Source organism: Microtus oregoni, unplaced genomic scaffold (genome assembly GCF_018167655.1).
Source record: "Microtus oregoni isolate MIOR12 unplaced genomic scaffold, Mior012 000029F_ref0000214, whole genome shotgun sequence".
In the NCBI taxonomy this organism is placed as follows: Eukaryota; Metazoa; Chordata; class Mammalia; order Rodentia; family Cricetidae; genus Microtus; species Microtus oregoni.
Window position 1 is genome coordinate 22,321,504 of NW_024543088.1, and position 27,230 is coordinate 22,348,733.

The 27,230-nt window shown below is 38.2% G+C and overlaps 1 protein-coding gene across 1 annotated transcript; it reads right to left on the reverse strand.

Annotated features, from left to right (window-relative positions):
• Nucleotides 1-2,920: 2,920 nt before the first annotated feature.
• On the reverse strand, nucleotides 2,921-25,770 carry Lamp3 (lysosomal associated membrane protein 3). The gene is made up of 6 exons (XM_041678364.1): nucleotides 25,722-25,770; nucleotides 20,149-20,843; nucleotides 19,112-19,240; nucleotides 16,767-16,824; nucleotides 13,785-13,955; nucleotides 2,921-3,180 (listed from the first exon to the last, which is right to left on the reverse strand). The coding sequence occupies exons 1-6, from the start codon at nucleotides 25,768-25,770 to the stop codon at nucleotides 3,047-3,049; spliced, it is 1,236 nt and encodes a 411-aa protein (XP_041534298.1). The 3' UTR covers nucleotides 2,921-3,046.
• Between the last annotated feature and the right edge of the window lie 1,460 nt (nucleotides 25,771-27,230).

Here is a 27,230-nt window from a genome sequence, read left to right on the forward strand (position 1 = left end):
ATGTTTGCCAACACTATAATAGTTAACATGTAAATTTTTCCTCAAAACTCTGGAAATCAACTTTCCTATCCATGTATCATCATGATAATGAGATTTAATGTAAGATGTAGCTCAGATCCATTCCTCCAAAGGTGCTAACCTTGCATTTAAAATCTTAATTATCCTTTTGCATTGAGAATTAGCAGTTTCAAAAGCCAAAGATTCAATTATAATTTATTTAGCTCCTAAACTTGGTTTTATTTTGTTTACTACTGTCAATCTTTGTAAGAAAGCTGCAAAGGTTTATTTTGGGCTCTGCGTGACTTCAGTAAATGATTCAATTCGTTTTCATACTTCTTCAATTCTGTCCCAAGAATTCAAAGCTTCTGCATGGAATATAGCTAGGATGTGGCCATCATATAGAGATTGCCTTTTTATATTCCTTCACCAATAAGTTGATCTTGGAAAATTCCCATACCTCTATCTTTACACTGTTGTTCAAAAGTATTAGCCTCTTCTCTGAACCAAGTACTCCATTGTAATTATAGACAAGGCTCTAAAATAGTTTCAACCAAATCTATCCAATCTTTGGGGGATAATTCTATTATAAATTGACCATGAGTTAAACATTTGCTTCACAAAAGGTCAATGCATGCCATATGAGACTAGTATTTCCTCAAACCTCTTTAAATTTAACATTGACACAGGAGTTCATTGAGCTCTTACAGATTCTTTATCATTTGGAAATTGCTATAAAGTTACTGAATATATTAATATTTGTCATTTGAAGACATTAAAATGCTAATGTTTTAATTGTGGTAGAAAAGAACATCTGAGAATGTAAAGAAGGCATTCCTAGAAATAATGACTTCACTGGGAATGACAAAAATAGAAGGTCTCAATCTTCTTGATTATGTAGACGATGTGGCAAAGATCAACATTGGACCAATGAATGTAGATCAACAAAAGAAAAACAAGGCAATCAGCTTCCATTGGGAAACTCATTGGATGGCCTCTTGCAGGCCCTCAGGTCAAACATGGTCCAGTCATTACTAGTTACTGTGGAGGACATGTCTCACAAGAATAATTTTAAAATCCAGTGCCTCCTGTGAAAAGCCATGCTGTTCTGGATGATGGAATAAACGTGGTGGGTGAATCAAAAATTCCAATAGAAAATAAGAAATGTATATTTTCCCAGACTTCTATAAACGATCAAAGACAAAATCTGACAATGCAAGTAAATAACATTATAACTGAAGGACTACTGGATACAGGTACAGAGGTAACTATTATTACTCCAAAATTTTGGCATTCAATTTGACCTCTTCAAGAGACAGAAGTTCAATTCCTAGAAATTGGAAACTATCTCAAGTGAAACAAAGGATAAGATGGGTTGAATTTATAGGGCCAGATTTTTCATTTTAAAATTGACATAAAACATAACTGCGTGTCAAGCTGACAAAGGGTAGGGTTGTGATGGCGAATCTCGGTTATCTGTCTGACTACATCTGGAATCACCTAAATACTAAGCAGCTGAGCAGGCCTGTGAGGGGTTTCCTTGATTATATCATTTGAAGTGGGAAGAACCACCCTAAATCTGGCCACACCTTCCTGTCAGTCCATAGAAAAGTACATGGAAAAAGAAGCTTTTGCTTTTTGCTTTCTTGTCCTCATTCTCACTGGCTTGTTCACCTGTCCTACTGCTGAGGCATCTCTTCAGCTATTAGAGCCTACTTCTTCAGGATTCCAATGCAGACTGAAGACCAGCAGCTATCCAGGAATGCATCGGGACTCTACCAACAAACTGGGACTGCTGAGACATCTAGTCTCATAAATAAAGAACTACCATATTCTTGTCCTTTCTGTCAACAGACAGCACTATTGGACTATGCAAACAGTTGCCTATAAGCCACTCTATTATTTAACACCCTAATAGGCTACGAGAAAAAATAGTAATAAATACCTATAGAAATATATTTCTTTCTCTTATCTTTAGAGCTATAGGCAAGCACATTTACTAAAGTGAGGAACTGACTCATGTCTTATAGGACCCCACAGTCTCCAAGGGAGCCAAAGATTTGTTAAAGGCAGGCACTTTCATTATCTGCAGTCTTCCTTTCATCTACCCAATGATTATTTTAGATAAATCCTTTCTCCTATAGAAATTAAGCAGATATGGGTACAAAACGTTTTGGCAGAACTTGTGTCATTCTGTTTTGACCAGATGTACAGAAGAGATCACAGCAGCCCTACATGAGTTCCAGTTCTCATCTTGTTTTCTGATGAATGGATGAAGAAAGAAAAAAAGAGTCCAGTGCAAGTGATTGGTGGCAGATTTTATTTTCTATAAACTATGAAGATTAAAGAAAATTTCTTATGGTAACATGCCTATTGTTTAACTAAGGACTGGAATGATTGATGTTTTATTATTTTTATGTCTACAGACAGCTAATTCTTATTCTCTATTAATTCTGAAGCAAGAATCATGAAGAAAAAAAAGAGAACAAAAAGAAGAAGAAAAAGAGAAAAAAAGAATCATGAAGAAAAATAAGTTGCTTTCATGTAAAAAACTAAGCAATATGGGATATGTTGTTATTTTTGATAACTAAAAACATTTAAATGGGAAGGGAGGTAAGTATCAAGTCAGACACACATTCATCAAATCAATACAGAGGGTAAGAGAACCCAGTGAAATATTTTCAATGAAAATATTAATGCTAAAATGGATTTCTCTAGGCAAATACAAGTAGGACTAATTAAAATCAATTATTTTGGTTTATAATTTCTAAATACCTGCCACTTGTACCTTATGTTAATTCAATGTATCTCAAATATTCATTTGAATTGCTAAAATTTTCCTACAAAACCTTGAAAATACTTTTAAATATCTTTCTTAATCTTTCATGAGATGAACAAAAATATTCATAATTGATATGCTGCTTCAATTTTTAATCACTAATCACTGATTGATTTTAGTAGATGGTAGCAAATAAGAGAAGCTTCCAAAATGCTGGAAATAGTAGATTTTTTTCTAAGCTTAACTATTCTGATTTCCTTTGGTTATAAATTAGATTCTCTGGTATCCCATTGACTGATGCCTTTGCCGGATTTTGTAGAAAGCCAGACCCACAACACAGAGGACGACCACGATGGCCCCGACCACAGGAAGCACAACTGTGTAGTCAGACAAGCACTCATCCACTACAAGAGAAAACAAATACAACAGAGCAGGTAAGATTGGGTGATTATGTTACGGGAGGCTGCAGACAGGAATTTAAAATAAATATATGAATTAAAAAATATATTTTATGAGTAGTACTTTATAATAATGGACTAAAACTCTATCGCATAATTCAGTCTTGCCTCTGTTTGTGGTCCCCCTTCATCTATAATAAACCTTCTCCGCCATCAAACCTAAGAGCAGTCATGTTCTCCTTTTTATTTCATTTTTTCATTCAACTAAGAGAGAACTTGGTACCACAAAGTGCACGACTGTTGTGACAGACCTGGGCCATGTTGTTTGGGGAGAGGAGTGTGGAAAAAGTTGGTACTTTGTGCTATAAAAGCCATTGATATTCGGAGATTAATGGGATGTTCTGGGAACTGGAAAGAGAATCAGAAAGCAATACAGATGACAGAAGCCTGGCTTGTGAAGTTTTGGATGGAAGCAAAACATCTCTTGGGAACATGACATGAAAATTTGAATTAAGAATTTGTAGTTCTGGTTAGCTGGAGATGAAAAATTAATTGTGATTAACAAGAAAACAGGACCACTAAGGAGAAAACTTTCCTTTCATGGGATAATCTATAGTGGTCTAAAGAATCATCAGTGATAAAAAAGAGAGAGAGAGAGAGAGAGAGAGAGAGAGAGAGAGAGAGAGAGACAAGTATCATTTAAGTAAAATGTTTTGGGAGTATTTATTCAGGGTCAGCACACAAAATCTGTGATCGAGAGCAGGCCAAGGCTGTACCTTGTGCTGGCATCCAAACTTGAAAACATAAAATAGTCTTCTAAGTGTCAAAGTTTTGGGGAATAACTAACTAATATCTAATTTAATTAAGAATCACTCATTGATGTGGGACCCATCCCTAACACTATACAGTTAGTTAAGAACCTGAGACTAAGTAGATCATGTACCTAGGGGAAAACCAAATACTACTGTTCTGCTAAAGTAATACAGAAATAAAATTACTCCTAGCAACATTCTGTTATATTCATAGATAAGGGTCTTGCTCAGTCATCATCAGAGAAGCTTCTTCCTGCAGTAGATAGGAGAAAATAGAGAGACCCACAAGTGGAAAATATGGAGAGAGAGAGAGAGAGAGAGAGAGAGAGAGAGAGAGAGACACCTTGGAACTATGTAGAAAAAGAGAAATGGAAAATAGTAAGTGCTACAGGGATGAATGATGCCAAGGACATAATGTCTTCTTGACAGAACAGGACTGATGCACACATGAACTCACAGAGACTGTGGCAGCATGCACAGGGCCTGCACAGGTCCAAGCCAAATGGGATCGCAGCACTGAGAGAGGAAGGGGACATATGCCTCCACAAGCCTCCTCCTCCAAGAAACTAGCTCCAATTGCTTGTGAAGGGAAAATCAATTATCTCTAATGGTGTCTTACAAGGTATACAAACCACTCTTAAGGGCAGGCCTCATGCCCAGCAGTAGATGACCAATACAAAATAACTCAAAGGCATTTCAGAGGTTTTATTTTTTGTTATTCTTTACCTTAAAGGTAGGTCTTTGTGTATATATAGCACACACTTTATGATTTATGGTTTGTGGTTTTATAGATTTCTATATGTTCAAATTTTTGTATCTCTGCATCTATGAGTTTCTTGTGCTTTTTCTTTAACTTTTTTTCTTCTGTTTTTTGTTTTGTTTTGTTTTGCCCTGTTCCAGTGTATTTGTCTTTATTTAATCTGGTTTTATTTTATTATTACTATTTTAGATACCTGGTTGTTTTGTTATGAAAGAGAGAAAGAATATGGATTTAGGTGGGAGGGCAGGTGGAAATAAGTGTCTAGGAAGAGTTGGATGAGGAATAACCAAATTATAGTGTATAAGAAGATATTTTCAATAGAAAATTAGAAACTAAAAAAAAAGTGTCTATGGATGATGTTTTTGAAGACATGAAGGAAACATGGACAGCAGCTTGGCATTGGCAACATGTGGTAAAGTCACTGTCTCTGAAGAGAGCCCAGCAAAGGCTGTTGATGAAGGTACAGTCCAGTTGTCGTGCACACATCAACATTTTAGAGATGCTTGGATGACCACCAAGGACAGTAGCATCTGAGGAGTAGAGCAAGTCTGACCCAATGACACATTCTATGTGTGCTTTGGTACACACCCATTAGAGTGCAGAACATGATGTGATTAAGACATCTGGAATTGATCTTCACACTATTCGACTTTTGTTTCTCTTTGATCTGATTGTGATTCTGCCCTGGCTCTTTCCTCCTGGACTAAGAAGGTATGTAACTTACTTTTTTGGAGCCCACAGTAAAGATATTTTGGAGTTTTAGAGAAATTTCAAATAGTTTCTCTGAAATTTCTACAGACTAGGTTTTTTAGAGAAGATTTGAACTTCTAAAGAAACACTAAATTCTTTTAAAACACTGAACTTTTAAGGTGCTTGAAATTTTTAAGCCTCTAGGACTTTGGAAAGTTGGTATCTTTTATCATCTCATTAGATACTGGAAAGTATTCAACAAAATCCAACACCCTTTTATGATAAAGGTCTTAGAGTGATCTGGGAAACATGGAACTTATCTAAACATAATAAATGCAATATACAGCAAGTCAACATTCAACACCAAATTAAATGAAGAGAAACTCAAAGAGATGACATTAATATCAGAAACAAGACAAGGTTGTCCACTCCCTCCATATCTGTTCATCATAGTACTTGAAGTTCTAGCTAGAGCAATAAGACAATAAAAGGAGATCAAAGGGACATAAATTGAAAAAGAAGTAAAAATTTTATCTATTTTCAGATGATAAGATAGTATATATAATTGACCCCCAAAATCCTATGAGAGAATGCCTACAACTGAAAAACACTTTCAATAATGTGATAGGATACAAGATCTTCTCAAAAAAATCTCTTATGTACAAATGATAACAGGCCGAGAAAGAAATCAGAGAAATATCACTATAGTGATATTTCATCTGTATATTAATAAATAAAGCTTGCCTTAACTTCAGAGAGTAAAACAGTTGAACTGAACTTACAGACCGGGCAGTGGGGACACACACCTTAACACCAGTAGACACACTAATTTGCTATAGAAATCAGGCAGTAGTGGTGCACCCCTTTAATCCCAGCACTAGAGAAGACTGTAAGATGGGAGGAGACAGCTCTTACACACAGTCTCATTCTGAGATTTCTGAAGTCAGGATCACCATCTCGACTGAGGTGGAAGTAAGAGCCAGTGGCCGACTGTTTTGCTTTTCTGGCCTTCATGTTGAATCCTAATTTCTGTCTCTGGGTTTTTATTAACCATGCTACACATCACCCCTTCCAATAGTCACAAATAACATAAAATATCTTGTAATACTAACCAAAGAAGTGTAAAACCTGTTTGAAAAGAACTTTAAGTCTTTGAAAAAAAGAAATTGAATACAATATCAAAAAATGGAAAGATATCCCATCCTCTTGGATAGGTAGGACCAACATAATAAAAATGACATTCTTACAAAAAAAACAATCTATAGATTCAGCGTAATTCCTATCAAAATCCCAAGACAATTCTTTACAGACCTTGAAAACAACGCTCAACTTCATATGGAAAAAAAAAACCCAGGATAGCCAAAACAATTCTGTACAATAAAGGAACCTCCAGAGGCATCATCATCCCTAACTTTAAGCTCTACTATAGAGCTATAATAATGAAAACAGCCTGATATTGGTATCAAAACAGACAGGTAGACCAATGGAATCAAATCTAGGACCCTAATATTCGTCCACACACCTATGAACAACTGATTTTTGACCAAGAAGCTAAAATTATACAATGGAGAAAAGAAAGCTTCTTCAACAAATGATGCTGGCATACCTGGTTGTTAGCATGTAGAAGAATAAAGAGAGATCCATTTCTATCCCTATGCACAAAACTTAAGTTCAAATGGATCCAAGACCTCAACATAAATCCAGTCCCACTGAACCTCATAGAAGAGAAAGTAGAAAGTAGCCTTCAGTGCATGGGCACAGGAAACAACTTCCTAAATAAACATCAGCAGCATAAACACTAAGAGCAACAGTTAATAAATGGGACCTCCTAAGACTGAGAAGCTTCTGTAAGGCAAAGGACATGGTCAATAAGACAAAATGGCAGTCTACAGAATGGAGAAGATCTTCACCAACCCCACAATGGACAAAGATTGATCTCTAAAATATATAAAGAACTCAAGAAACTAGACATTAAAATAGCCAAATAATCCAATTTTAAAATGGAGTATAGTTCCAAATGGAAATTTTTGACAGAAGCATCTCAAATGGCCGGAAGATACTAAAGGAATCACTCAGCATCCTTAGCCATCCTAGAAATGCAAATTAAAAAAACTCTGAGATACCATCTTACAGCAATCAGAATGGCTAAGATCAAAAACACCATTGACAGCTTATGCTGGAGAGGATGCCAAGTAAGAGGAACACTCCACCATTGCTGGTGTGGGAGGACAAACTTGTACAGTGTGGCAGTTTCTCCAAAGATTGGGTATTATTCTACCTCAAGACCCAGTAATACCACTCTTTGGCATATACCCAAAGGATGCACAATCACGTCACAAGGACATTGTTCAACCATGTTCATAGCAGCATTATTTGTAATAGCCAGAACCTAGAAGCAACCTAGATGCCCCTCAACCAAAGAATGGATAAAGAAAGTGTGGTAAATATACACAATGGAGTAGTACTCAGTGGTTAAATAAAAACGCCATCTTGAAATTTGCTTGCAAATAGATGGAACTAGAAAAAACATCCTGGGTGAAGTAACCCAGACCCAGAAAGACAAATACGGTATGTACTCACTTCTAAGTGGTTATTAGACATAAAGCAAAGGGTAACCAGCCTATAGTTCATGACTCCAGAGAAGCAATGTATCAAGGAGAACCCTAAAAGAGACATGCATGGACCCCCTTGGAAAGGAAAATAGACAAATTCTCCTGAGAAAATTGGGAGCAGGTGGGGGAGGGAAGGCAGACAGGGATGGGGAAGGTAGAAGGGGAAGAAGGAGGAGGAGAACATAAGGGAAAGAGAGTGTTAAGATAGGGAAAGAACAGAGCGGGGGGGCAAGGACAGAGATATGGAGGAGCCATAACGGGACTAGGGAGAAACCTGGCACTAGGGAAATTGCCAGAAATCCACAAGGATGACACCAACTAAGGCCCTAAGCAATAGTGGAGAGGGTGCTAAACTGGTGTTCCCCTGTAATCAAATTAATGACTACCATAATTGTCATCATAGAACCTTTATCGAGCAACTAATGGAAGCATATACAGATATTCACAGCTAAGCTCTGGACTGGGATTCTGGAGACCAGTCAGAAATGGGTTATATTTAATCATTTTCTTGGACTTAAGATGTTCCATAGGAACCCCAAAACAACCCAGGCTATTGCTAAGGCTACTGTTGGTTGTGGTTGTTTGAATAGAATGGCCCCCATTGGCTCATACATTCAAATGCTTTGTCACCAAGAAGTGGTATTACTTGAAAGGATTAGAAGGGTTGAAGATGTGGCCTAATAGGGATAGATGTGGCCAGTCTCTCTCTGTGTGTCTCTCTGTCTCTCTCTGTTTACAGTTCAGGATATACCTCTCAGCTACTTCTCTAGCACCATGCCTGCCTGCCATCATTATCTCTGCCTTGATGATAATGAACTAAGCCTCTGAAACTGTAAGTAAGCCCCCAAACTAAACACTTCTTTATAAAAGATATCTTGGCCACAGTGTCTCTTCACAACAATAAAAAGTGACTACAACAGTGGCCTCCAAAAACTGAGAGGCATAAAATCATAAAAAAAAAACTGGAGTAGACAAAGCCCTAAATAGACATCTTTTGCCACCAAGTGAAACCTCCAATTCCAGGAATGGATTACCCAGAACCTTCACCCCTATAGCTTAATATTCATAATACTGGAAGGTGTTCTACATGCTACCAAAGGAAAAAGGCAAACACCAACCCAGTTACACACCCTTCTATCTACAAGAGTGGCCTGATTGCAAGACATGCTAGTGCAATGCTGGCACAAAACTTGTGGGAGTGTGCAAACACTATCTGATTTGAGTTAAGGCTATGAGAAGGATCCCATCCTCAGTGTTACTTGGGTAGCCGAGAACCTGAGATTAGATATCCCAGGAACCTAAGGAAAAAACAAATACTACCATTCTGCCAAAATAACATGACAATAAAATGACTTCTCGTGGCTTTCTTCTATACCCATTGATCCATGCCTTGCTTTGCCATCATCAGAAATTCTTCTTTCTGCTGCAGGTGGAAATGAATACAGAGATTGACAGCCAGACAATATGCAAAGAATGAAAAACCTGGGTAAACCTTGCCCTAAAAGAGATGCCGCCATCAAATCCCTCCCCTCGGGACTCAGGGAACTCTGCAAAAAAGGAAGGAGAAAGAATGGAAGAGTCATAAGGGATGGAGAACACAAATGAACCAAGGCAGATCATTATAGCTGTGCATATGAACTCATGGAGACTGAGACAACATGCACAGGGACTGCAAGGGCCTGGACCATATGGTGTCCTAGAACTGAAAGGAGGAGGGGACATACTCCCATCCTTAAGCCAGAAACCATCTCCAGTCAAAAGTCACTTGCAAATAAAACTTAGATTTTTTTTTCCACTGGGGAAACAAACCACTCTTAAGGATAGGCTTGATGTCCAGGAGTAAATGACCAACAGAGAATGAACTCAACATCTTTGGGGGTCCTTTGCTTCATTATATAAATTAGAAATGATTTTTAACCTTACAGGTCCTTTGTGTATATATTACGGCTTCCAGTTGCAGGTTTTTTATGGGATTCTTATGTATGTGTGTCTGTGTCTATATGTGTTTCTTATGCCTTTTTTGTGGCTCTTTGTCTTGTTTGTTTTGTCATATTCTGATTTGCTTGATTTTAGTTTCTCTTGTTGTATTGTATCATTCCATAGTATATCATATTATAGTGTATTATTATTTCTTAGATGCCTATTTCTTTTTTAAAGAGAGAGGGAAAAGGTTTGGATCTGGAAGGGAGGAGTAAGGAAGTAAAACTGGGAGGATTAGAGGGGGAAGAAACCATAAACAGAATATATCATATGAAAAAAATCTATTTCCAGCAAAATAAAAAATAATGAATCTAATTCCACCCAACATATTAATCTTTGTTCTTAGTTCCTAGAACTGTGAAAACATAAACTTCTGTTTCTTAAGGCATCCAGGCTGAAGCACTTTGCTATGTCATGCCTAGGAAAGCAATAACCCTAATACCTCATTCTTTAGCTTCAATGTAGTCTTATATTTTCTGCAGTGGTTCTACCAGTGGCCATGCACTTTGTCTTCGTTTTGCTCACACTTAAGCATGTCAATCCAAAAATTCAATTTTCTTGGATAATATGTGAGTCACTTATACTAGTTATCACCATTGTACTGGAACTCTGTCAATGAATTCCTTGAGGTTTCGGGATCTATTCATTTTTAAATGGTCTGGGAACTAGCTATGGGCTCTAGTTATCCTGATGTTTGGTATGACTCACAGCTCACTTCCTTCCATCCCTATATTTGCTCTCTCTATTTTCTATCCTTGGTTTGAAAAGGAAGACTATGAAGCAAACAACTCTTCCTTATTCCAGACAAAAGGAGGCACCAACAGAATTCTGTCCACTTGTTGAAAGTTTTGTCGAGTGGGTGTATGTATAGTGAATGAGAAGAGGGAGACAGAGTTAGGAGCCTGCATTAGCTGACCCTCCACTCTGTACTGAAGAAATTAAGCAAAACTGTGAGAAATGAACACATCCAAGTATTGGTATACTAGCTATTCAAATAAAGCCCCTACTCTTTATGGCTACCAGAAAGTTTGTTTAAGTTAGCATGGAGAACAGTTTATGATGCTGGGGATAGATAACAGAAGTCTATCAGCTGAAAGAACTTGTTGAAGATGGTAGAAATGAAGATTACAATTTTACAAAACACCTTATTGCTCTATTCTTCATGTTAAGTTCTGCCTCTTGTTCCCATCTGGTACTGATACCACTTCCACAAAGTAGATTAAAGTCTAATGTGGTTGTTCTTTAAGATAACTAGTTGCCCCGCGGATCAACACCTCCCACTCTGGTCTGCAGAGCTTTAGAAGGGCCCTTGACATTGCGTAGCTGGAGCCTAAAGAAAAAGTGTTTGACAGAGGACAAATGAGGTCACGTCTCTTCAAGCCAAGTGTGCGCTATTACCTGAATCACTTAGGAGAAAGCCAGTCCCTCACATTTACTTTTTCATCAACACCTCCTGTTTTAGAAGGAAATGGGTGTTTCTGAGTACTCTGGGTATGTTTAGGGGCTCTTCAGGTTCTCTTGAGTCTTCCAGATGCTTCCCTCAGCCCCTCAAACTGTGGAAAGAGCTAAGACACTTTCAGGAACACGTGCATTTCATAAATGAGCGGTAATCATGGAATAGTTGCCAAATTGCATGAACTTCTTGCTCAAGATAATGGGCGAAAATATGGAAAATATAGAAAATTTTCCTTCTTTGATCCACCCCTCACTATCAGCATTGTGTTAATCTTGTTCTCTTTGAGTACTCATGGTCCTTGCACATATATTTTTTAAATTCCATTCACATAGGAGCTTTTAAAAAAAATAGCTGTTTCTGGTTTAAAAAAAATGTAGTGTTTACAGAACGGTATTTATTTTTCCAGTTGAGCATTATTTAAAATAATGAATTACAAAATCTAGGAATGAGGACTTGGAGCTAAAGCAGTGACTAAAAGAGAATTCTTTTGGTGACAGAACAGTAAGTAGGGTGTGAAAGTTTAGTGAAAAGGGGAAGCAAAGAAAGAGTAAAGAAGCATTACTCTCTTGCCCAGGGTATCTTGAATTGATGATGATTTTTTTCCCTTTGATGATGTTTTCTTTCTCTTATACATCTACCTGTGAGCAGTAGTAATGGTATCCAGACATGGGAAAAGTTTTATCCACCAGACCTTTCCTGCTTCACAGAGGTTCTTCACAAGTAAACAAGCAAGTATCTACCTTATGCTGAAGCCACACGATTAGTGTTAGAGATTTTTCAAATTTTCATGGTGAATTTGCAAAGAAATAAATGTTTCCTAGAAGTCAGAACCTCTAAGACCAGTCTTCCACAGCTTAGCTATAGTGATGCCTACTTACATGAACCCTATGGCAATGGCACCAAGCAGAAGCAGAAACTCAGAGAAAACCTTCAGAGACACAGGATCCAACACAAACAACACCTGAATTCTTTGTTTGCCTAATGAGAAGAAGTTTTTTTTTCTAGACACATTTTTAGTTTTAGAATGGAGCCCAAAGTAAAATTCATATCAGAACTTCACACAGAGCCTCTATTCACGATGCTTATAAAGTAATTAATTTACAACATTTCTTGAGTTCCTCTAACAAAGTTATTTTAGGTGAAGTTTATAATCCTTCTGGTCAAATGTGAGTCTTAGTAACACTTTTCAGACATGAAAAACAGTTGTGATTTGAATAAGAATGGCTCCCATTGGCTCAAATATTTGAATGTTTAGTCATTGGTTCGTGGCTCTGTTTGAGAAGGATTTAAAGGATTAGGAGATGTGACCTTACTGGAGAAGATATGCCCTATTGGGGTGGGTGTGGCCTTGGTGGAGAAAGTACATCGCTGAGGGTAGTCTTTGAGGCTTCAAAAGCCCATGGCAGTTCCAAGTTCTCTCTCTTTCTCTCTCGGCTGCCTATGGATCAGGATGTAAAGCTCTCAGTTCGAGAGCCGTGCCTCCATACTCCACGTTACAATGATAATGGACTAACCCTCTGAAACAGTTAAATGCCTTCTTTTATGGGTTTTTGTGGTCTGGTGTCTCTTCACAGAAGAAGAACAGTGACTAAGACAAGAGCTTTTCTAAAAACTGACTTTCCTTGCCCTGGCCTTCATCTAAGTGCTAGTTTCCACCCCTTGAAGTACCAGGCAAGTTCTGTGTAGTAGTTCAAAAGCAAAGAAAAAGTCAGGTATGAACTAAACTGGCTACAAAGAAATGTCCAATGAAGTGCCTTATTTTCCAGAAAAAAAAGTACCCCAACAGAATTTATTTCTTTCTTGAATGTGGAAAAATACATCCTGTTTTATTCTCTCTGCAGATGTAAAAAATCTATTATGAAATTTTAAAGAAAAAAATCTCTTAGTGAAGATGTTTAAAGTGTTTAACATGCTGGAGTTATTTAGACTTTAACAGCATTTACAAGAGGGGCCCACAGCGCCCCCCTTCTTTTGTGTGTGTGTGTGTGTGTGTGTGTGTGTGTGTGTTTAAATGAGTGAGAATGTTTCACCAGTTAAGAGTCATCCTACTGAAGTAAGGTAGTGGACATGCATTTAGTTTTATGTATGTGTGTGTATATGTGTGTGTGGCATATCTATACCATATTTATACCATGTATGACATATATACTACATACTAACACAACTCTTAGAGCTTCACTGGGTTATTTTATTATAAAAAGTCATGTGCTCTGGTCCCTTAGCAGCTTCAGAATAAACATACCTTGGAACCAACCCTGGGTTTCTAAGGGCTGCTTGTGACTTAAGGATGGTTAACTTACCGTTTCCAAAGCCGTCTCCTTCAAAATCAAAGGCTTGGAGACGGATGTTCATTGTTTTCATTTGAAGCTGAGCTGACAGTTGGATGCTCTGCTCACTCACACACTTGAAGGAGTGCCCAACTACTGTCTCAAACAGCATCATAGTATGTTTCATGCCCTGGTAAGTCTTCTCTGAGGAAAAAAAATAAAATGTGATATATTCAAGAATCCTGACACTATCAATTGAGTCCCAGGTGCTACTGGTCAGCTAATGTATTGCTATATGTTAGTCACTTTCCTTCGGGTGGTGTGTCCTTGGAGTTCTGCCATCTTTGCTTCATGAAAACAACATTCTAGGTACGCAAGCTTTTTCTGTAGCCCTGGTTGGAATTTATGTGAAGTGTTGGCAAGAGTGAACTGAGTACTTTTCCTCTGGATTCCTTCACATTGTTGGAGATAGAGCTGTCACTTCCTGAGGCTATAAAGAGTTTCCTAAAAACTTTAGAAAGAGGAGTAAGATTTTTTTAACACATATAGTGCATGAGAGTGAGTTAGAACAAACACAGACAAGTCCACAAATGGAGCATCTGCGTACTGTGAGACTCGATCAGTCCAGGAGGGAAGCTGCACCCATCCTTGGAAATGTATCCCACTCCTTCTGTTTGCTGTCCAGGAAAGGGACCTGATCATTATGTCAGTATACCCTTTCCAAAAAGGTTGTTAAGGCAGATGGGGCTAAGCATATGCCAAACTTCATTTGCTCCAGTCGGCACTTACCAAGCACTCTTCTGATCATGTTGTGCCTTCATGAATGACAAAAATATTTCACGGGCCAGAGTGCCAAAGTGTCTTGTCTGTTTGCCAGTTACAGTAAGGAATAATCTCACAAAAATTAACAAGTTGGGGAAAAAATGAAGTTAACAAGCTGTCCTGAGACGATGTACTAAATTATCTGTTTATACTATACTGCTGCATCATGGGATGTACATCTGTAGCTTTCTTTATATATGACCTGCCTATCCATATATCATCTGTCTGTATATCCTGGGTATCCTATTGCTGCCATCCACATTAACATTAGCCTGCCATCAGTACTGTAGTGATAATGAATTATGTTACTAATACTAGCACCAGCACCACACTGACATGAAAACCATCATTACAGTATCTACTGTTCCACATGCTAATAATGCTGACCCCTTGATCATATGAACCTAGAATTGTTTCCCCATCTGTTAGCCTCAATGCTAATTTCTACTCTAATATTTCTTTCCCACATTCCTTGAGAGTTGACCACCCTCCCACTGGCTAAAACTGGTCCATCCCTAGTGATAACATTAAGCAATTTCTAATGGCACTCATAATACTTATTCTCTAGCTTAGATGAGGCAGGTGTAAGTTAATACATCTGGTAATCAGTTGTAACATTTTTATTTACATTTAACTAGCATAACTGACAAAATTCTCTTGAGTAACTACATAAAATATAACAAATGGTTTAAATAGACTTTGCCAACATGGTTTCATTTCTTAGCAAATTTCATTAGTGAGAGATCATTAATTAATAATGTTTAAACCAATCAAATGATACCACTTTGAAAAGAAGAAAAAAAATCCAAAGCCAGTAACTGGCATAGTAGAGTAGCTCTATACAAATGTGTATCTAAGGCTAGACTTTCTGGGAAAGTAGCTGAGGCCCTCTGTAGATTTGTTAGATTTATTTAGGAGCATTATCTCTCTAAATGTGAACATTGGTAAAAATTTTTAAACATGCTCCACTATGGGTAATTTTCCATGAGAGAACTAAAGGGAACTTTTGTAAGTGCAAATTTGATACCCCATTTCCTTAACCCAAATCCACTCATGATATATTTATATACTTTAGAATAAAATCTCAAGTCATTAGCTTACCTGCCCTGGGCTGTACATCCCTGGGACCTCATCTGCTGTACATTCACTCTCTAGGGCACATTAGTATCCTGCTATTCCTAAGCTGCTGTGGTGGTTTGACTAAGAATGTCCCCTACGAGCTCAGATAAATGGAATATTTTGTCTTTAGTTGGTATCACTGCTTGTGGGTGTGGCTGTGGGAAAAGTACATCACTCTGGTTGGTCTTAGAGTTTTCAAAAGTTTTCAAAACTTCTCAATTTTCAGAAACTTTCTCTCTCTCTCTCTCTCTCTCTCTCTCTCTCTCTCTCTCTTTCCCTCTCTTTCTCTGGCCTCTCATTTTTCTGCCTTGGCGTACAGATTAAGATGTAAGCTCTCTGTTTTTATGTTTCTTGCCCCATGCCCCAGTCACCGTGCCTAACTGCTGCCCTGCTTTTTTGCCATGATGCTGATGCTAATGAACTCTTATGTCTTTGGAAAAATTAGCCAAATAAATCCTTCCTTCTTTAAGTTACCTTAGCCATAAAGCTTCACTGCAGCAGTGGAAAAGTAATGAATACAGCTACCTTAGCACTTTTAAAGAAGTGTTTCTTCTCTGGAGGCTTCCCAAAGGGCACACAAAATAGTTCTCCATCCTCTGACATTCTGGTTTGGGTTTCTCCCTAGGATTCATTACCACATAAGAATGTAGTTTAACATAGCTCTGTATGGTACACTTCCTTCTGGAATGCAAGCTTCACTCTGACAGAATCTTATCAGTTTGGATAATTATGACTCCTTGGTGCCTAACACAGACAGAGCATGGTACCTAGCTATCTCATATTTTGGTAGACTAATATGCAATTCAGAGTACGGAATAAATTGCACTCCAACAACAAATCAGTTTAAAAGATACTGAACTTGCAATTTCCAAAAATAAGTCACCAATATAATCTAGACCACCATCCTCCATTATCAGATAACCTGAGGTACATCTATGTTGTGAATTCTCCCAAAGCTTTATTTTATTATAGACTATTTTCTTGTTGTTTAAGAAAAAAAAACAGCATCAAAGTGTATCGGCGTCAATGACATGAGCAAAGCAGAAAACGGTGATATGATCATTGCTGTCTTACCTGTATTTGAGATAGTCAAATAGGCTCCTACTTCACTGACATAATATGACGTTTCTTCCTGTAAAACAGCAGTGTGTTAAACTTTGGAGAATGTCCGTTTTAATATCTATAATCTTGGCTATTAAGTCCTTGGTATGAGGGCTAGAGCATATATTTATGCTAGTCATAATTATATTTGAAAAATTCAACAAAAGTCAACATATTACACAATAAATGAAAATAGGTAATGAATGATTCCTGGATCTAGGTTTCTCTATTTCTTATTTGTTGCTAGAGCCTGAAACTAAAATTCCACCAGAAGAATTTCCGTGTTTTCAAGTTTCCAAAATGCAAACAGGCAAATAGGCAAAATGAAAGGCAATAGGAATGGTTAATGAGGATGAAGGGGGTTAACTCAGACTACCCATGCTCAAGAATATATTGGGTGGAATTTGAAGGCTTCATCAATCCTCTGGAGAAAATAAAACAAACAAAATTTTATAAGCATTTCCCTGGGTAGAATGTCAATCGGTCTAAAGAGTTAAATAGATTCGTGTTTTCAGATTAAATTGACCACCAAAAATGAGAAGACTACAATTTCCTGGAATCCACATCTTAGTCCCACATTTTATGTGGGGGTTTTCATTTTGAGGGAAAAAAAAACACACAATATCCCTACAATCCTTTGAAAGACTGGAGGCACAGAATGCTCAAGCAAATTTAATTTGGGAATGAAGGAGTCAATTAAAATTAAATTTGTGTATCTGTTTGGTGATGAGAATTAAATCCAGGGTCTCATGTATAATAAGTGTGTACTCTACCAGTGAGCTAAGTCATTAAGCCCTTTCTATTTTTCAAAGTTAGTGATTCATATTGCTATTACCAGAAAGGGGTAACAATAATGATAGTATAACCAAAATCAGAATATAAAATAAAATTACTTTCAAAAGTTTCACATTTATACATGAAATAAATTAAATAATTATAAATACATTGTAGTTCATATCCCTGTTTGCTAAACCCAAACCAAAATTAACTTGTCATTAACATCCCCTCCATGTCAGACGTTGTACAAGGCAGAAGTACTCCATCTCATCAGTCTTAGAGGCAAATAGAACCACACACTTGGGCCATCTATATACTTCAGGGGAAAGTATCTGTGGCCCAAGTCTTGTCTAGGTTGCTTTTATGTATCATCTATTCATATTATTCTTTACCTGGGATTTATTTCAGCATAAAAGAGACCTTTACTTCTGCATTCGTAGCCCAGCCTATAAGACCCCTGGCCTGAGCTGGCTGTAGTGGAACACACCTTTAATCCCAGCATTTCAGAAGCAGAGGAAGACAGATCTCTATGAATTTGAGGCCAATATGATCTACATAGTGAGTTCTAGGCCAGTCGGGGCTACATAGTAAGAGTCTATCTCAACCCCTTCCAAAATAAAGAACTCTCCTATACAGCAAAAGTAAAAAGAGGAATTGTTGAAGGGTTTTAAGTTTGGGAATATGGTGGATGCTGTGTTTATAAAAGTCACAGTAACTTGTCTCATAATTTCCATTTTCCAGATTAAGAAATATCCCCCAAGTATATGCACATGCAGTTGGTACGGACTCCATAGTGGCATAAGTTCCTTCTGGATAGTGGCATGACCACGTTTATTTGTTTGGCCTTCCCCCCAGATATCTGTCCATGGTAATTAATTCAATATAATAGGCAGCAGTTGAATATTCACCATGTTGTCTGCAATGCATATGCTCTTATAGAAATGATCCCTTTTCTCATTTTTAACTAATAAAATAGAAGTTAAACAGATTAAGGTTGCCTGCTTACTGCCACAAAGCTAATCAGTGACAGAGTCAAATTTACAGCCGACTCTGCCCTTAACGCCCAAGCCTTTTCCACTCCACTTGATGTCTCTATTTCCTGTTAGGAAAACTCAGAGCCTTTCTAGTCTCTGGGGATTAGAAAGAACCCATTTTGGTATTTGATGTTGGTTTTAGAATAACCCCATTTATCTGGTGTCCATTGGGAATTTCCAGAAATCTTTTCATCCCTGATACTTCCTCCTTGAGTAATCTGCAAAGGGTACTGGTGACTAGACCCCCAATAAAGCTAAGGCTCTCCTGAGAGGAACTGAAATCCTTCTTGTACTTTTCAGAGGAGACTGAAGAAGAAGGCAAACACGATGTCAACACTTCCTTCCTCTCCCTCTCAAGCTCCTTATTCTTATCTGAAAAGGTTTCAAGAGATTTTTGTATACTTCTGCCAGGTCCTAGCTTGAAATTTAGAGCTGAAGTACTGGCACTAGAATGAGGAGAGGTCAAGCCATGCGAGAGCCAGTCAATGGGATGAAATTCATGCTCACCTTAATAAATGTGACATTCACTGATCCACCTTGGAAATCCAAGAAAAGGTTGGACTTTTGGGAGCCACATTTCCCAGATGCGTGGGTTAGGCTGGGGTCAATGTTGAAGTGTCTCTGAGTTGCAAAATCCTAAACCAAATAAGATAGAGCCATTCAGTAAGAGAGCAGGGGGGAAAACCTTAAGCCAAAAAAAATAAATAAATAAAATAAATAAAAAACCTCAAGCCAAGTCAGAGACCCAGAAATTCAAGCTACTAAATGAGTAATAAATAAATGAATATTCATTTGAGACCCACACATTCCCCTGGTGGATGGCACCCTCTTACTTCCAAGCATGTGCTTAAAAGATTTCTTAGAAGAAATTCTTTCATGATAGGGACATCTAATGAGTAACTCATAGGAGGTAAATTGTATGGAATTCAGTTTTTGTTCAGTTTAATGTATTGAAAAGTGATAGAGGGGGGAGTTTGTATTCTAAAGTACTTCGGCCTCAAATACAGACATGTGAGTTTTCTCTGGATAAAAAGAAAATAATTTATGATGGTTCCTTCGTAAGTAAAATGTTTTGTATAACCTCTTTCCCTAATGTTCTTGTTAACTTGGATTTTTGTATTGATGTCTCAGTGGACTGGAACCATGGAGAACATCAGATTCCAACATTTCATGTCAGAAAGGAATTGAGGCTGGGAAGACATGCAGAGGGACAAGGCCAGGCTGTAACTGTCATTCAGCTTCCCTAATATTAGCAATGCTGGCTCCAAGTAAGAAGTATCCATACTGAAGTTCTCTTTGCCTTCTCTATTTTACTCTTCTTTTGGAACGCATTCCTTTATGATAGAGAACCCTGGAAAGATGAACCCACAGCTAGGTACCTGTCTCACCTAAAGAAGTGATGCAGAGAACTGCTCTTCTCTGCCTTGTAAAAGCAGAACTTCAAGGAGTGTGCCGCCACTACCCAGCAAGAACTGCTCATTCTCAAGAAAACAGCTCCAGTCAGACTTTGAAGATAGCGTTATCTTCCTATGACCTCAACTTACCGAATCATTTTCTTGAACAATCAGCGCTAGTCCCATCTGTGCTTTTATACAGAGCCTGCTTCCATTTAGGACTTCATACGTTCCAGTTTTAGCTCGTGACAACTGGGTTTCAAGAGTGGGCCCAGGAACTTTGGGGGCAGTGGAGATTGGTGAGCTGTCCTTGTGTGTAGGTACTGATGTTCCTGAGACATAGGTGAGTGGAGTTGGCTTCTCGTTGGTTGTGCTTTTGTGTGAAGCTGTGAAAAATTTTGGGGGGAGGGTAGTCTGACCACCAAGCTGTGTAGTTCTCCCAGTTATATGGTTGACAGTAGATATACTAGCTCCACTTGTATGAATTGGTAAATGTGCAATTGATCTAGGGCCAATGGTACCTTCCGTAGATGAAGCAGTCACGATTGAGTTACTAGGTCTGACTAAGGTGTCATTAACTGGGCTGCTGGGTATAAGACCTTTTGTGGTTACTGGAATTACTGCTTTGATTGTTCTGTGAGCTGTATTTTCAGAGGTGGAGGTTTCAGCAGCTAATTGAATGTGATCATCCCTTGATCTTGCTACTAATGATACATGACGTGTTTCATTAGTCAGCTGCAGGAGAGGTTTTGCTGTGGTCTGTTTTGTTGCTGTTGAAGTATATTGAAGAAACCCTCCGATTTTTGGAAGGTCTTTATCTCTTATTTGATGGCCATGTAAAGTTACTGCAAATTAAGAAATCAAAAATGTTATAAGCACTGGACAAATGCTTACAAGGTCCCCCCTCCATTCCCATTTTAATGCGCTCATAAGTAAACCAGTATTCACAGTTTCACGTTTGGGGAAAACTTCCAAAAGTTGCAACAATGAAGTGAAGAACACCGAAGACTCTAGTGTCAGGCCGTCATTGTAATATTTTTGTTTGCACATGTGTTTTTTTACATGTTTATGACTGTATTCCACACATTCTGCATATAACCCCTTCATCTGCATAGGTTTTGGTACCAATGAACACCAAAGTGATAATGTTCAACTGTGAAACCAAAAGGAAATCATAAAATGCCCTGTAATAAACAGTGGCTGTGATTATTTTATAGCCTGAGGCAGCAGTAGAGATTTATATGGTTTGAGATTGTTCATGGAATCATGTAATTCCAAGTTGAAATAAGTCTCACAACCTATTTAGTTTCAACCATAATTTGATAGATAAATTGTGACTAATCGATATATATTTATGCAATCTATGCTTAATTTCTGTCAATGATGAGAGAATATTTTCTCACAAGATAGTCCCTTTTGTATTATTTTTTCTAAATATAGACCAACTTTTATTAATCTTTTGAGCAATCAGGTCTTTATTAACTAAGAAAAAAGTCAAGGTGTAATAGCTCTGGTTCTTCTTGTTTTGGTTTGTTAGCTCTTCAGAGTGCCTTCCCTTTTTCCTCCTTATATAAAATGACTCCATCACCATGGTTCTCCCTCTAGTGATATAGTCATTGTTTCAGCTTCACCTATCACATGTGTACTCACATATGGGGAACGTATCCAGATATTTACTGATCACGTTGACAGTAGGCTGTAGAATTCCTTCCTTGAAAAAATGTTCACTTGCTAGTTCATTTGTTGGTTATGCATCTCACTCACTAGATTATAAGCCTAAAGTTGAGAACTGTGTGCATAGTTTACCGCAAGTGCCTGCGCATAAAAGGTGTTCAGGAGCTATGAGCTGGATGAGTGAGTAAAGGAGGATGCTAGTGTTAGAGACGTTCTAGAGTTGTTATAATGCTCAAACAAGTTTGTTTCTTTGAAACCCTTCAGGACCATTGAGTATATAGTGACTGCTGTTGACACAAATTCTCTCCAAGAATATCTTTTAAGGAGCTTAAGACCTCTGTCTCTTTTTCTTCCAGATTCTATCTTTGCTTCTTTGTAAGTATATATAAACCCAGAGAAGTAGACAAAATTCTGAGACTGGCCCTTGGAAACTTTTTGATAAGATGTGCTAGGAAACAGCTCTGTCCCTTCAAAGTTCTTGGTCCTACTGCATTTACTCAGACATTTGCAGGAGCTGTAGTAGTTGACTCTAGGCTGAGACATGGGAAAAGATGCAAAGAGAAGAAACATAACTTTACCCTGGTATTTATTTATGAGTTTATAACAGTCAATATAGTCTATAAGAATCTTTAGGTCTTCTTCTTCCATTCAATACATTTTAAGTGGCTAATTTTTCTATATTAATAGGTAACAACAAAACCTCGGCACTTATGCTACTGAGGATCAAATCCAAGGCTTTGTATATGCTAGGCAAGCACTTTACTACTGAGCTATATTCCATACCCATAACATTCTCCAATTACTGGACTCATTCTACATGGTGGCTTCAAACCAAAGATGCTTCCTCATCTTCTCACAGAAACATTTGCTCAGCCATGTTCACTGTTGCTCTATTCATAATAATCAGAAATTGTAAACAACCTAGATGTCCCTCAACAGAATAATGGCTAAAGAAAACATGGTACACTTACAAAATTCAGCAGTTTAAAAAAATTAAATTTACAGGTAAACGGATGTAACTAGAAAAAAAAATAAAACATACTGCATGAGGAATCCTAGACCCAAACAATCCAAGCTATTGTCAAGACTAGCAGTTTCTAAGCTCGTGAAAGCTCATGGACTCTGGACTTTGGGAGCCTGCATGGGATGGGCCTAGGCACTCACTCTGCATGTGTGAGGCCATTGTGTAGCTTAGTCTGACTGTGAGGTTTTGAGCAGTGAGATCATGCCCTGTCGCTGGAGTGCTTAGCTGGCTTTTGGGAACATGTTCCCCATGCTGGATTACCTCACACAGCAGGGGTAGAGTAGGGGAAGGAGCTTGGTCCTGCCTAAACTTGATGTGCCATGTTTGGTTAACACCCATGGGAGGCCTGACCCTTTCTAAATGAAAATAGAGGAGAAGTGGATGGTGAGGGGGTCATATGGGAGGCTGGGGGTGGGGGCAGGAGAAGAAGAGGAAGGGGAGACTGGTCAGTTGAGAAAATAAATGAAAAAAATTTTTCCTTTAAAAAAGACTTGAGGTTTTTTTCTCTCTATAAACTGACAACAAGGCCTCATTGCTGAAGACAAAACCTACACAACTCATTGAACATGGAGAAATCAAGCTAGTGCATACATAGAACCATCACCCCATGGGCTAGCGTCTTTGGTACAGGACACTACTCTGCATACTAAATTAAAAAAAGAAACATGAACATTGATCCAGCCACAAACTCTTAGATCAACAATGTTGTCCCGCCTGAAATATATATAGGGCAATGGGGGCACAAAGCTCATATGCAGGAGTAATGAACCAAATCTTATTTGACTTAAGACCAACTCCGTGAGATGGAACCCATACCCAACACTGTTTGGGTGACCAAGACCCAGATAATAGGCAGCATAGGAACCTAGAGTAAAATCAAATACTACTGTTCTAAAAAAAAAAAAAGGCAATAAAAATAACTTCTAATAACATTCTGCTCTACCCTTAGATCTGTTCCTTGCTCAAACATCCTTAGAAAAGCTTCTTCTTGCAGCAGATGGGAACAAATACAGAGAGACCCACAGCCAGACTATGTGCAGTGAGACACCTTGGAACACTCAACCCTAATTTGCTTCCATCAAATCCCTTCCTTCAGGTATCAGAAAGTCCTGTGAAAGAGGAGGTAGCAAGAGTATAAGAACAGGAAGGGATTAAGGGCAACAAGAAAACAAGGCCCTCTAAATCAGCACAAGCAAAGCTCATATGAACTCAGAAACTGAAGCAGCATGCAGAGGACCTGCATGGGTCTATACCGGGCCTTTGGCTAAGTATTATGGCTTCAAGTTTAGTTGTTTTATTGGATTCCTGAGTATACAAATAAGTGGATTCCTGAGTGTGCAGATAAGTGGCTTCCTAGTTCTTTCATCTTCTCTCGGGCTTTTTTCTTTCTGTTGATTTATTTTGTCCAACTTTGCTGTGGTAGTTTTCTCTAATTATATTATATTTATATTTTTAAATGAATGAGTGAATGAATGAATGAAAACCTAATCCCTAGGGTAAAGATTAAGGACTGAACTGTTATTTATACTTGCTGGAAAAAAAGAAAAGAACTTTTCTCCTCTAGAGTGATATTGGATATATCAACCACTCCAAGACAGGCCTCATGTTCAGAAGCAGTTGACCAACATATCATGCAATGCACAAATTTTTACTGTGCTTATATTTGGTTACAGTTTGAAGAGGTTATTGTTGTTTTTATTGTTTAGCTTTTCTTTGGGGGTGTGGTTTTATTTTGTTTACTTGTTTTGTGAGCTGTTGTATTGGGGTTTTGTTTGTGTTTTAAGAAAGAACTTAAAGTTGTGTAGGTAAGGTGGGGAGATGATCTGGAATAACTTTGGAGAGGGGGTGACTATGATCAAAATATAATTAAATTTTAAAATTGTTTTAAATAATAAAAAAGTGATGGCACCAATCTCAAAAAGAAAAAGCATCTATCCCTCATGTAAGGACTAGCCAATAATTAACCAATACACTTAAGCAAACAAATGTATGTGTGCATTCAGTATAGCACTGAGAAAAAAGGACATGAAATGGTTGTTAAAAAGGCAAACTTTTACTAATGTGTCCACAGAACAAAAGATGGGAAGCTGCTGCCTCCAAAACTCAGCCTCTTCTTCCTCAGCAATGAAACCTTGACTGTAAGCTGAGCCTGAGTTTTGTGGCGTAAAGAACCCTTCATCCTACTTTCTCTTCTAGCTGGGTGAGAGTATGTTCATAGGCAGCAATTTTTGCTTTTTATATTAGCTTAAAACAATAAGTTGTGGAGGTTTTTTTCATGGTGCTAGTGACTGGATTTCAGTAGTGCAGTGTAGACTGTGTCGGTGGTCTCACAAGCTAAATTCCATGGTTCTGGAAGGAATTGGAAATTAGTTGGTACAGCAGAACAGAACAACAACCCAATAGAACTCAATATCTTGGGTATAAAATACCCAGGGGAGAGTAGGTACTTAAGACAGCCAGTAATTAATCTAAGCTTGGCCTCCCAGGCAACCTTTCTGAGTTGGTTGTGCAATAACAATATTTTAGTAACCTTTTGTTTGCCTGAATTTACACTTTCTGAATTGCTGTAACTGGTCTGATTACAGTTGATATATTTTGGAATGTCACAGTTTACATAAAATAAACAGCAGTCACATTTAAAAGAATAGAGAATGCAGTGTGTGACTAGATAACAGCTAAGCCCTGGTTCAGTTATCCTAGATTAAGGTGATTTTTATAAACTCACATTGATCTATAATATCCAAACTAATGTGGGTGTCTAAGACAATGTCTTCTGGTATTGATACCCATTCTAGTTCACAGAAATTCTACTCAAATCATAAAAGCCCTTGGGAAAAAGAGAAGGTGGTCCCTGCCTGTACACACTAACCGCTTTTAAATGTCATCACAATAAATACCTGAAGGAACAGAAACCATATCTATAGCCCTTCCTGCCTCACTTTAGGTCCACGGCACAGACAAGCATTTGGATTTAAAATAACTAGATAAAGCATGGCCACCACAGAAAATGGGCTATGTCACTTACCATCCAGGGAAAGGAAGAGCATGGCCACGGCAGAGAGCTGCCCAGGCATGGCAGGCGAGCTTGGCTGAGCACAGCGGAACCTTCTGAGCTGCAGGAATGGAGTCGGTTTCAAAGCAGTGCACAGAGCAGTAGGAACATCAAACTCCCCGTCCTTTGTCCACTTGTGGCAGAGACACTGACCTCACTCACATGAAGAGAAGTAGCTAACAGAGCTAAGGATCGTGCTGCATGGTGAGGGAAACCACAGGCAGCTCACAGTGGCAAAGTAAACACTTGCCTCTTCCTGGAGTGTTTGTGAGAGGTGAAGGTGTAGGTGGGGACTGGCGAGGGTGAAGGGCGGCAGAAATCATTTCTCCGAAAAAGGTGGCAGATCTGTGGCAGCTCCTTGCCTAAAACTTTGCTCTCCTCTTTATGTAAGACCTTGAGGACATTCCTGTAAGCCCTTGTCAGCCAGTTCTTCAGCACAAGGTTGAGCAGCAGTTCTAGAACGCTGTCTCTGAGTATGATGCATGTCAGTGTGGTGTTCACAGCTGCCTCACTTGGAACCTTGTGGGAACTAGGGACATGGGGAGTTGAATCTGGCTCAGGCCGTTCACCAGATGAATTACTCTGGTTACTTTTTGTTGCATGTATACTGATATGAAAAGATAGAAAAACACATTGATGTTTTCGCACAATGTTAGGATCTGTTGGATAACAAATTTACACATGGGTTTGATGGTAGCTAACTGCCAGGTATTTCTGCTATGCTTGGGTTCTTTATTCCAATCTTGATTTTTAATATTAAATCAGATCATTCACACTGCCATGCCTCATAGAGAGACAGAGAGAGAGACAGACAGAGACAGAGAACTACAGAATACCTATGAAAAGCTAAGAGGTCACAACAGAATTAAAGAATTTTTGTAAATGATTTTCCTCCTATTTTAATCTGTTCTATATATTTATTACTAAAAACTAAAATGGTAAAATTTCCTTTATTGAAAATTTCTGAAAACTAGAAAAATCCAATGATACACTCTATTTTTTAATCTCCTAACCAAATTACCCTAAATTCTATTTATATTCTTTCACGTTCATGTATTTCATCTCAGATTTGAGGCTTCTAAAGTCACAAAATAATTAAGACTCACCTGTGCTTCGTTGCATCAAATTAAAACAAGAAGTTACATTGAAGTCATATGCACTCAAACTGCCTATTCCATACAGATCACTGGGGATAAATCGGGAAGCGAGCCCAGCACCGGAGAAATGAACGATATCAGAGAACTCACACAGACTATTCAAAATGACTGCTTTACTGTTTAATATGTTTTTGAAAAGCCTTCGCATCTGTTGCCCGGCATCAGCAGCAGTAAATGACAGTGTGGGATTTAGGTCTACATTGACTCTGTCCTTTCTCCTTCATTTGCATTCTCAGAAGGATCCCATCCACGATACAGGCAAACGCTCGGGTGCATCATCTGAACAGAACCCTCCTCTCCTCATTTTGGTCTCCACTAAGGCCAG